The 12314-nt window shown below is 42.6% G+C and overlaps 1 protein-coding gene across 1 annotated transcript in view; it reads right to left on the bottom strand.

Moving 5' to 3' along the window:
- LOC136659076 (aldehyde oxidase 3-like) overlaps positions 1-1531 on the bottom strand; it is a 63695-nt gene extending 62164 nt beyond the window's left edge. Inside the window, exons 1-2 of the mRNA XM_066636132.1 lie at positions 1510-1531; positions 1398-1475 (exon numbers count right to left, since the gene is read on the bottom strand). Coding sequence (XP_066492229.1) covers positions 1398-1461 — 64 coding nt within the window. The 5' untranslated portion in view covers positions 1462-1475; positions 1510-1531. The remainder of the gene's footprint in view (positions 1-1397; positions 1476-1509) is intronic.
- Positions 1532-12314: the final 10783 nt, after the last annotated feature.

Raw genomic sequence — 12314 nt, 5'->3', positions numbered from 1 at the left:
TAGGATTGGGCTGTCATTCATCCCACCTTTCCATCCAGAAGGTTGCGCACTATAACACAAACAATTCATACAAAAGCACAACACAAAGAGCAAAATACCAAAATTTAAAGCATAATTCCTAAAATGAAATACATAAAAACAGTTGAAAGCCAAGGATCTGTTCTCCTAAGACGAGGCAGTATAAGAAAGGCTTAAATGATTTTTGAGAAACCAAGAGGGTACTACCAGTAGAAACCTTATATGGTTATTATTGTATGTTTTCCTATAACAGCATCAATGCTCACGGCACTTTACACTGTGTGAAAGGACTTCCTTGCGTCAGGGACAAGCAATCTAAAAATTGACACAAAGGAGCAAAAGAAAAGGGGGAAAGAGGCGGGATAAACAGGAAAACCATGAGCTTGTTTCAGTCACATCAACTTAAAAGCGATGCCAAGGGAAAAAATTCATCCCCATTGTCTCTTGTTTTCAGTAGTTATCAAGGACCATCTCCTGTTCAAACAATCTGTCTCTATGATCGATTCCCAGTTATGCAATAATGTCTAAAAGGTGTTGAAACCTTTGTTTGTGCTAACTCGTACTCTGCCCATTCTTGTCTTGTTGCACAATCCGTTGTCTGATGCAATAAAACTGGGCTGTCTCATTAAAAATGTTTAAGGCTGCAATTTGATGCACACTTTCCAAGGAGCAAGGTTCATTGAACAAAATAGGATTTACTTCTGCATAAGCATGTATAGGATTGCACGGTAAGCTTGCAATCTTATATACTGGCAATTTTGGCCCTGGTGCTTCCCAGGGCTAGGACCACTGGCTTCCAACCCTTCCCACCCCACCTCATGCCGCCCGCCCCCCGCTGTCCAGGGCCCTTCCAGAGGCCTCTGAGGGCCTTTAAACCCCATCTCCAGTTTTTGGCCGGAAGGCCCTCTGGAGGCCTTTGGAGGGCTTGGGAGGGCATGTACTGTTTACCCTGACTCACCCATGCCAGGGCTTTTCCTGGGCCACTGGCAGACAACTGTGGCCACTTGCTGCTTGCAGCACCAGCCTGGCTGCACTCTACGGTGTGTCACCTTTCATAAAGCACATTGCTCTGCCAGAATGTGAGTAGCAGCTTTCCTTAGGCTCCTATATCTTTAACAGATGTATAGTAGAAGGAATTTTAGAGACTTGCAACTTGAAATGTGCAAGGTGAGAGAGCTGCACCAGCCAGCATTCTCTCTTCTGCACTAACTATTAAAAGATACGACAGCTGCCCTTCTCTGCCATTAGTACAAAACTGGCACATTTAAACTAGCTTAGTAAGCAAAAACAAAAGCTTTATTTTCTCAATGATGTTGGTTTTGTTTCTAATATAACCTTTCATTTTGAACCAAGTCACAAAAACATGCATCAAAGGATACGTCCCTTTCTTAGGTAATTAAGCAGCAATTCTTCAGGGTCAGCACACCGCTCTATCACCTGCATCAGAAAAGAAAGGAGTCTCAAGACAAAATGCATCTTTCACAAGCTGATTAGTTCTGCTTTCAATAGGGGAAATTAATATCACATGTTTTCCTTCAGCTTCTATTGTTCTTACTTGGCATTATAAATGTATGAGATTTCACATGCATCAGGGCAATGGCAGACCTGCCATTAATGGAAAGGTGCAAATGCCCCAAGTGCAGAGCCTCATGCACATCTAGGACCTCACAGAAGCCTCTCCGAGACTCCTGACATGGTTGGAAAGTGTGCTTCCAGTTTGCTGGAAGCACAGTTTAAGAGCCTGGGGAAGCTTCATTAGGCTAAGACACCTAAGGCACAATACCAGGAGAGGCACCTAGCTGATCAGGCAGGTTTCTTATCTTCTTTCTACACAGAGAATGGATCATTTCAGGTTCACAAAATGACAGTGATGCCTTATTTCTCTGACATGAGGAATCAGGAAGTAGAACAATGCAAGTGGAAGCTACCACGGGCCAGAGATATTCTAATAATGGTACAGTAATACAACCATGAGTGTTAGAAGGGGTAAGGAAACCAGTGGGTGAAAACAAGATCCCTTCACACAGAGACTCCATTCATTTAAAACTTATGTAGCATCCTAGCAGAGGTAATGCAAAACAAGAGCAGAATATCAAGCTCATTATTTTGAAAATCTTGAGACATTTTCTCATGAAGCCATAAGTACGTTTCAGCCTCTCACATGAACATTGTTGATGTAGGTTAGCAAAAAGCAGAGAGATGGCTGCATAAAGGGAATGTACAGTATTATGTTGGCAACCTTCAGTCTCGAAAGACTATGGTATCGCACTCTGAATGGTGGTTCTGGCACAGCATCTAGTGTGGCTGAAAAGGCCGAATCGGGAGTGATAATCCCTTCCACACTGGGAGCAAGTGCAGTCTGACCCTGGTCTGTCTCCCTGGCTATGGGCCTTCCTTCTTTGCCTCTTTGCCTCAGACTGTTGGCCAAGTGTCTCTTCAAACTGGGAAAGGCCATGCTGCACAGCCTGCCTCCAAGCGGGCCACTCAGAGGCCAGGGTTTCCCACTTGTTGAGGTCCACTCCTAAGGCCTTCAGATCCCTCTTGCAGATGTCCTTGTATTGCAGCTGTGGTCTACCTGTAGGGAGCTTTCCTTGCACGAGTTCTCCATAGAGGAGATCCTTTGCGATCCGGCCATCATCCATTCTCACGACATGACCGAGCCAACGCAGGTGTCTCTGTTTCAGCAGTGCATACATACTAGGGATTCCAGCACGTTCCAGGACTGTGTTGTTTGGAACTTTGTCCTGCCAGGTGATGCCGAGGATGCATCGGAGGCAGCGCATGTGGAAAGTGTTCAGTTTCCTCTCCTGTTATGAGCGAAGAGTCCATGACTCGCTGCAGTACAGAAGTGTACTCAGGACGCAAGCTCTGTAGACCTGGATCTTGGTATGTTTCGTCAGCTTCTTGTTGGACCAGACTCTCTTTGTGAGTCTGGAAAACGTGGTAGCTGCTTTACCCATGCGTTTGTTTAGCTCGGTATCGAGAGGAAGAGTGTCGGAGATTGTTGAGCCAAGGTACACAAAGTCATGGACAACCTCCAGTTCATGTGCAGAGATTGTAATGCAGGGAGGTGAGTCCACATCCTGAACCATGACCTGTGTTTTCTTCAGGCTGATCGTCAGTCCAAAATCTTGGCAGGCCTTGCTAAAACGATTCATGAGCTGCTGGAGATCTTTGGCAGAGTGGGTAGTGATAGCTGCATCGTCAGCAAAGAGGAAGTCACGCAGACATTTCAGCTGGACTTTGGACTTTGCTCTCAGTCTGGAGAAGTTGAAGAGCTTTCCGTCTGATCTGGTCCGGAGATAGATGCCTTCTGTTGCCATTCCAGAGGCATGCTTCCGCAGGACAGCAAAGAAAATCCCAAACAAGGCTGGTGCAAGAACACAGCCCTGCTTCACTCTGCTTCGGATGTCAATGGGGTCTGATGTGGAGCCATGGAAGACAACAGTGCCCTTCATGTCCTTGTGGAAAGATCTGATGATGCTGAGGAGCCTGGGTGGACATCCGATCTTGGGGAGGATCTTGAAGAGGCCGTCCCTGCTGACCAGGTCGAAAGCCTTCGTGAGATCTATGAAGGCTATAAAGAGTATTATAACCTGCATATTTTGCATTCAAATTTCAGATGTGGCAAAGAGAAATGTATGTTGAATGTCATGCAAAAATGCCTGGGTGGATGGTGGCGGGCCTGTTCATCATCTCAGATAGAAACTGAGCTACAAATATCATGCAACTGCTTCATGTTTTAACCACAAGCACATGATAGAAGGAGCAAAATACCTTGTTACCACCTTCTCAGGAGTTGTGCATTCTCACTGTGTAAATGTATATCTAATTACATACTAGTGTGGAGTACCTGCATGGTTCCTTTAGTTTTCAGATGTCTGGTTCTGTGTATGTCATTCTGGCAACCAAGCACTCACATTCACCCAGATCTAGCAATCAGTTTTGCCTGCACGGTAAGGCATGTGTGAATAAACTGCTCTATGTGGATGAACCTGCACTGAAAATTGCAGGACTTGCACCAGAGCTTGACCAGACTGGGCACAGACTGAAGGCTCATACCAATCAGAGTCTACCTGGTCAGACCAATTCCTGAACCTAAATACTGGTAGGGGAGGGCAGGGGCAAAAGCCCCGAGCGCTGCACCTGCGCTGCATTGCAGACCATTTGGAAAGCCTTTTGAGGCTTACTTCGCAGTCTTAGGCAATACTCCCAGTTTCCCGGAAGTATGTTTAGGACCTTGTGGGAAGCCTTAGAAGGCTTTCTGAGTTGCCCCTAACGTTGCACAAGACTCTGTTGCATGGGGTAGGTATCTGGGGGAGGTGTGTGGCATCATGGACTTGCGCCCTGGGGTGTGACAAGGGGCAAGTCCATAACTGTTTGGATGGTGGATGTCAGGGAGTGAAGGATATTTATCCAAATGTGTATTAACTGAAAAGTTCTCAATTGCTCCACAGATCCCCATCCAACACTTGATGCAGATGTGAATCCTTGGATTGTATGCAGCTTGTTCTACATATTATTGGTAACAAGTAGCATCTTACGTAATGGAGGAAAACCACAACCAGTGTGCATACATTCCAATACATGTTGTCTGTTTTCTAAAAAAAATGTGGAGAACTCAGAGTGACCATAAACCAGAGTGAACTGCAAAAGAAGATCAGGCACCCCAAATGTAGCACATCCAAGAAAAATGTAGGGCATGACAAAATGAAAGCTAAAAACACTCGTATATTGATTTCATGTGGTTAAACACTATATTATTAAATTTAAAACTATATTACATACAATTTATTACATATAATTTATTCATTAGAAGAAGGCTCTGTGCTGCCTGCAGGAGTCCTCTCAAGGGAAAAGGAGGACATTTAAGTTCTTTTCCAGGATATGAGGCTTAAAAAGAGGACATTATCCCGGGGAAAAAAGGACATCTGGTCACCCTGGGAGAACTAGTCCCACAAAATTCTAAAACTAGAACTAAACCTCATGGTTTCAGACAGTAGCAAGAAGAAAATTACAGTAGGATAAATGGAGAAATATAGATTTTTTTTTAAAAGCACCATTTTTATTTTTGTTTTGATGTCTGAGAATCAGTTGCTTCAGCTCAATTTTTATAGCTTACTTACCATAAGAAGTACAGGAAAAATGTCCTAAAACTCTGGAATGGCTGGTGATGCAAAGCATAATGGAATGTCCCTACTGGGTGCCTTGTCTTGGATCATTTAGATTAAGAAAATGCACCAAATGGTTGTACAATCAAATGAGGAAGATTTGTTTGGCTTTCCACCATTATCATCAACTCCATTTAGAATACAACACAACTTATTGCAAATATTTCAAAATGAAAAAGTTGAGCAAACAAGGCTATAATTTCCTTGTCACTCCATGGCTGCTCCTGCTACATCGGGAGCATTTTGTTCTTGGTTTCCAGGTCAAGTTCAGGCAGGCTGTGACTTTAGACTAATTTGACGCTTCTGCACACAACTTCATACTTCTGGTTTAATTTTGGAGAGTTTGAAAGATGCTGGTCACCACCTTTTGCAGTGTACTGCCAGATAGGAGATTGGTTGGTTCACTCTGAGAACTCACCCACTCGTAGGAAGATTAAATGAGATTAGACATGTCAGGGACACATTACTAATCTCTCCATAGCATTTTTGTTTGAAAATGCATGTCAATGTGTGTTTTTCCCCTGCAGTGCCATATAATGGATTATGTTAATTATACATTTTATCATTCTGTACACTGTATATCACACTACGATTATAACCAATGGTTGAAATAAATACATTCTCAATGCCCTGAAATGGCAGTGATTGAATTTGTATTATAAAGAATGACCAGCTCATCAATCCTGATCCGAGAGAAAAGTGACCACCTCAAAGGAAGGCCCAAATCACTGAATATCTCGTGGAAATTATAAGCAACCTTGTTCAGGTTGATAAAACCTATTTTATTATTCAACTTTAGTTAGAAGCATTGTTATAAGAGCCACCTTTTCCCCCTCTTATTTTCTATCTTTCATTGCTGATAGAAAATTTGTAGGATTATTGCAGGGGTGCTCAAACTTTCAACTTTAGGGATGCTGGACCTTTAACAAGTGTATAGAAGAGAGAATTTCAGCAGGTGTAGCTTGTCATCTGTGGGATGACAAGTTGCACCTGCTGCAATTCTCTCTTCTATACACTTGTTAAAGGTCCAGCATCCCTAAAGTTGAAAGTTTGAGCACCCCTGGATTATTGTAACAGACAGACTTGATTATTTAAAACCTCAGTTGTATAAACAGTGAACTTTACCCATTCCCCCCCCCCATGTGTGTAACACATATCCCAAAGTAGACAATAAAGCAACTTGTGGTGGAGGGCTGTATTGACCATGATACCAGCTTCAAAAGTAAAATCAATCCTTAAGGGTGCCATCTAACCAACTTTCCAGTGCTGACCTAACCACAATGCAGTGCCAAGGTAAGGTAACAAACATACTCTTACCTAGAGAAGGCCCCCTTGACTGCCTCCCCACTGCAGGATGCAGTGCACGCCCCATTGACACAGCTGTGTCAGTGCTGGAAAGTTGGTTAGGATTGTGCCCTAAGTAGGATTAAGTATTTCTGCTTGGCAGTACAGGAGTAGAACAGCAGCAAAGATAATGGTGAGAATAATGATGATATGTTGGTGTACAGTGCATCAGTGGTGATCCTGGCCCCTGTGCCGCTCAGCGCCAGGACTGCAAAATGCTGCTGCCCCCACCTATTGTGTCCAGGGGCCTTCCGAGGCCTCCAGAAGGCCTTCTAATGTCACTTGACAGGGTTTTCCAATGAGAGGTCCTTTAAACGTCACTAAATGGCACGGTCTGGAAGAATATGGGAGGTCTGGTAAGACTAGAGAAGTCTTGGAAACTTATGAAAGATTGAAACCCCATTATAGATTGCTCTGTTAAAAAGTCTGCTTTTGTAGATTTGGTGAACATTTACAGTAATTGCTATAAGTCTTCCTCCACCTCTTTCTTTACATGAATTTGGCTTATCTAGAACCAAAGTACAAGATCGGCCGTCTTTCTCATTAGAATATCTGCTTGTGGTGATGCATTTAGAGGACAGGATGAGGATGTGTGGGCATCCTGAAAGTCACTATGATTCCTGAGGTTGAATTACTAGCTGTCTGACTAGGAGTACGCGTGGGTGTTGTTTTCTGGAGATTTCTAATTCTGCATCATTTGATAGTCTTGCATTTTGATTATATTGTAATTCAATAAAAAATTATTAAATACTACAAAAGCTCCAGTCCCAGACTGCTTGGTGGGTACATACACCATATCTAGAAACAATGGAAACCTGCCCTCATGTACTTAAGACAAAGAGCACAATTATAGTTACGTCTGGGTAGATTATTCTACACATTATAGGGGAGAGGAGGCACTCTCAACATATGGATACCACCATGTCTAAGACATAACAACAGTGCTTTAAGCTTAGGCTGGATTATTTCTTTTATTACAGATATTGCCACCACTAAGTAAATCCCGTAGGTATTTTTCAGGTGGGTTTGTATTCAGTTTTTTACAGAATAAAAATAGATTCACAGTTTAAAAAAAAAAACAACAGTCAGATGAATCAAGTAGATCCCCCACCCCAATGTAGAAAAGTTTCCCTTGAAAACTCCCGTTGTTGCATGGTGCTGACCTGGGTTGCAATGCTATATACACTTACCTGGGAGTAAATTCCGTTAGTTAGGATTGCAGTGTTGATTCATTTATTATCATAGTGAACTCCTTCTCTATTTTTTTAAGTTCAAAGACATAATGAGGCAAACTTTTACTACACAGGACAAAATTATTTCTGCAACAGCTGAGTTTATTTTCAACTAAACTCATGGGTCTGACATAACTGGATGTTTCATTTCTATCCATTTTAATTGAATTTGTGCATTCAAACACTAGAGAAAATGCCCTGTTCTTCCATCTTATCCTACATAAATAACAAAAACAATGTTATGATTTTATTTGACCTGGAATGATTTCTGACAATCAATGCTAAGACTATTAAGCAGTCTAAAAACTAGTAAGAAACTATATACTGAAATGTCAAAAGAATCCAGCGAAAATATGTTCAAAAGCAATCAGTTTGCAATGGCCCTCTTGGAATAAACACCATATCACATAACTAGCCTTCTTTGTATATATGAGAACAGTCTCCCTGCTTTCTCCAGATTAAAAAAGGGGTGCCCCAAATAGGTAAGTAAATAAATAAGCACTTACCTTCTTGCCATTCACAAAAAATACGAGCTCATCTGATTGCTGAGGACAAGCCATTCTTCCATATAAAAACAACTTCGAAAGATGTCAAAGAAGGTATTAAACACCAGCAAAGAATTAGAGTTTCTATACTGGTTTTAACTCCTGATTAACTCTCCAGTCTGTGTTTCCTAGAACCAAGATAAAAAGGAGGCAGGTAGGGAGGAGGAGCCAGGAAATCAGCTGAAATATCCCCCTGCCAGATTATTGTTTCTTTCTCTGAAAGCATATGTGGGATTGTCTTGGAAGAATTAAAACCTGCCTTGAGGTGACTAACAGCCCAATACTAAATAACTTCCCATGCTGCATTGGAGAAGCACCGAAACGGCCTCCACTGAATGCAGTGTAGAAATAGAGGCTGCTGAAGGTCTGTCTGAGGTAAGGGGACACTTGTCCCCTTGCCCTAGGGAAAGCCCTGGCTGCATGATGGGGCCTGGGAGAGTGGGACCAATGTGGGCCAGATTCTAACCCCCCCCCCAGTCAGCTGGTGTTACACTGGGCTGCTTTTATTTGTGCCAGCGAATTTGCTGGCACAGATCCGAGTAGCCCTATAGGACTGGCTGGTGCACTATACATGGTAAGGGGATAAATATCCCCTTCCTCTGAGTTGTGCCACAGCCACCTCCCACCCTGGGCTGGATACATTACGGGCCAATTGGTCCGCTTGTTCCAGTGCAGGTTAGGACTGGGCTGTCAATCAGAAATCGTTTAAACCTCATGATGTATTTATCCACGCTGCACAGCGACATGAAATCACCCGCTTACACCCAGACCACACCTACAGCTGAGAGAAATGGTGACTCCAATCCAAAATAATCTGTCCCTGCCACCATACAGGACAAATACTAAAGAAGAAGAAAAAGTGAGCAGGAATGGACCACTTCTGCCTTGAGATATAAAGTCTGGGAGTACTTGATTCCAAGCCCTGGTTGTTCCTGATTACACCATGGATAGAATGGCAACATGGATGAGGCTGCTGCAGATCTGCAATCACACTGGCTAGATATGCAAAAGGTTCCTTCCTTGAGTGGATCTCTGCTTGATCCAGGTACATGCATCTATGGTGTTCTCTTTCTCAAAACAAACTGTCCTGCTGAAACCTGCTTTGGACCTCTCACTACTTGGGGAAATAAGAGCGGTAAAAGCACCATTCCATGCTGAATGCCAAGAGTCTGCCTGGGTAACCACCATCTTCAGTAACATGCCACATTCTTGTGGGCATTTTGTAAAAGACAGGCAAAGGGATGTAGGCAAATTCTGTAGCTCGTGGTGTTTATTTAGGAAATAAGACTCCAAGGAACTCTTGTGCTCTTTGAAGTGGAATAGGACTCGTTACTGACATGCACAAGCACCAATAGTAATGATTACACAACCTTAATATGTTTAATAAATGAGAAAAAATTTTCTGCACTTGGGATATTTACCTGCAAAGACAATAGCAGATTTTTGGTCAGTCAACTACCACTATTGTCATAAGGAACAGGTGCAGTTCACAGAATACCTTCACTCCATTTCCTCTTTTGTTCATGCATAAAGGCTGGCATTGTTACAGAGATACATGTCTTTGTGTAACTGGATTGGCCCAATGTTTTGTGCAGTTTCACATTTTGCACACTGCCACAGCCTCTTTGCCATCCTTGCAGCCTTTTTCTTTCTTTCTTAAATCAGCTTTTGAATGGTGAAATTAAGTCATTACACCAGAGCTGGCCCAGGACTTCCTGGCACCTGACATATTGTGCCAAATGCTAGACATTAAAGAAAAAGAGGGTTCTCACAGAATTGCTATCTGCAAGTCAAGGACCTGCCTTGGGAGAAGCTAAGACTTCTGCTCCAGCAGCTGGCCCTTTGATAAGTAGGCACTGTTGCATGCCATCCGAAGGAGAGAAAAATCACACCACTTTCAAAAAAAATGTACATCAGGGGAAGTGGACAATTTCAGTTCAAGACAACCCCAGATCAGATGATGGGAGATGAGACTAGAAGAGGGGCCCCAAGGACAGAACCTGACTGATGAGAATGGCTTTCTACCCCTGCCAACAGGGATAGAAACCGGGGGCAGGGGTTCTTTCGCTCCTGAATCATCTCATGCTTCTTTGTTCATCCAAACTGAGCAACTGAGAGATGGTGAGAATGTGCACGTACGTGTGTAGTAAGGACCAGAAGGCATTATGGTGCAACTATTCTAACATACTGTAACAAATTAAGCTTGCTTTAATTGGATTTCACTGACTACAGCTGTCTCTCCCTAAGAGAGGGGAAATAAAATCCTGCCATAGCAGTAAGGCATTTGAAAGCCTAATCACCTTCTTTGGTCCTTCCTTCCCATGAAGTAGGCCACTTTGGCCTGGGTCAATCTTTTTATTCCTGACAGTAGTTGCACAGTACAGAAATCAAGGCCATGAGGTACAAAGTGTGAAGCAATACTAGATGTAGGTCTTTGATTTGGCACACAATGCATTTCAATTCATGCTAAGGTATTGTAACAGAATGCAGGTCCAGCCTTATGATACATGGATTTTTTTATACACGGATTTGACTCAACACGAATGGCCCCTGCAAATGAGAAGGAATGTGCTGATCCCTGGAGAAGGGAAAAAATATACCCCTTTAAAATCACAGTTAAAAAAACTGCTTTTTACTGTTGCAGAGAGACGGTCATGCAAGTGATTACAGGTATAACCTGAGTATCCACAGATTTTTCTGTCTCACAGCTGATGAGAAGGGCCCTTTAACTGAAAGGAGAACAGTTCTTTAATAATGCAGGAGAGGGCAGCCGACTGACAATCCATCAATCATTCTTTCTGTAGACTTCACCCCCCCCCATGTGAAAGAAGGCTAAATGGCAGTAATTATCACCTCCTGAATTCTTTCCCCCTTGCTGTGGTTCCTGATGAAGGGAGGATTTGCTGCCTCCTAGTGAAGCCTAAGCTCTTGGAGAGAGGCTGATGCCCTCTGTGTGCATTTCAAAAGGTCAGCAAGGCTGTTTTTAAATCACTGGAGCAGAGAGACTTTGTTCTTTAAATTGATTGGTGGTTTTTTAGATTCAAGATGGCTGCTGGAATGCAATCGAGAGTGAAAGAGCCAATGATTGTATCTTTTTTATTAGATTTTAGCTGGACAGAATTGCCCAATTTTAAAATTAGGAACCTTGGCAGATATTGTAGTTTAATATTTCTCCTATGTATCAGCCTCAAGGATTGTTTTGGATTTTGGTGGATTGTTTGCCTTGCTGCGGACTGTTTCCCTGGCTCATTGAGTGCCAGCTGCTGGTTCCTGCAGAAAAGACAGAACCTCTCCAGGTCACTCTTCCCCTATTAAAAAAGCAAAGCAGTTACGTCTGGATGAGGTAAAATCTTGGACCCTTACTGAATCTGAAACTGTAAGTGATTTGCTTGCTCAGGCTTCTGTAAACAGATACCAAGTGTTGGATACAGAAATAGAAGATACAGAAACAGAAGCAGCCTGTGGGGGACTAAAAGAAAGCTCAGTACAGCCCATTCCCTCTCCTAAATTGGGAGAAAATACCAATTTTAATTTATTAAACAAAGTTTCCATTTGTGCAGTACAAAAGGCACAAGATAATGAGGAAATGGGGCTGGGGAGAGCCCAAATGTTTTTGTTGGCTGAACAATCCATTCTTACTGGGAAAACATAGCAGAAATCTTTCGTAAACTAAACTTTAAATTGATTTGCTATAGTGCGTTTTTTGCCATCCACCTGAGTTCTTGGAATGGACGAATAATGAGACTCAACCTGTACAAAACCATAGTGTACTTGCCAAGATCACCATACAAGTAAAAATCTCATAAAAAGGAGCTGCAAACTACTGTTGGGAAGCAATTTTATAAAAGCAGTCTACAAATCCTTTCATGCTCTTGTTTACTGTAGATCTCTTAATGTTCTGGAAAGATAGCTAATTTTTAACACATCAATAACTACTGGAGACAATGCATAACACAATCACCTAAGATGCATAACAATACTCTCCTTGGTATGTACCCTGTAGT

This window comes from Tiliqua scincoides, chromosome 1 (genome assembly GCF_035046505.1).
Source record: "Tiliqua scincoides isolate rTilSci1 chromosome 1, rTilSci1.hap2, whole genome shotgun sequence".
NCBI lineage: Eukaryota > Metazoa > Chordata > Lepidosauria > Squamata > Scincidae > Tiliqua > Tiliqua scincoides.
Note: the sequence above shows the minus strand (reverse complement) of the source record. Positions and strands in the feature narration are given on the sequence as shown.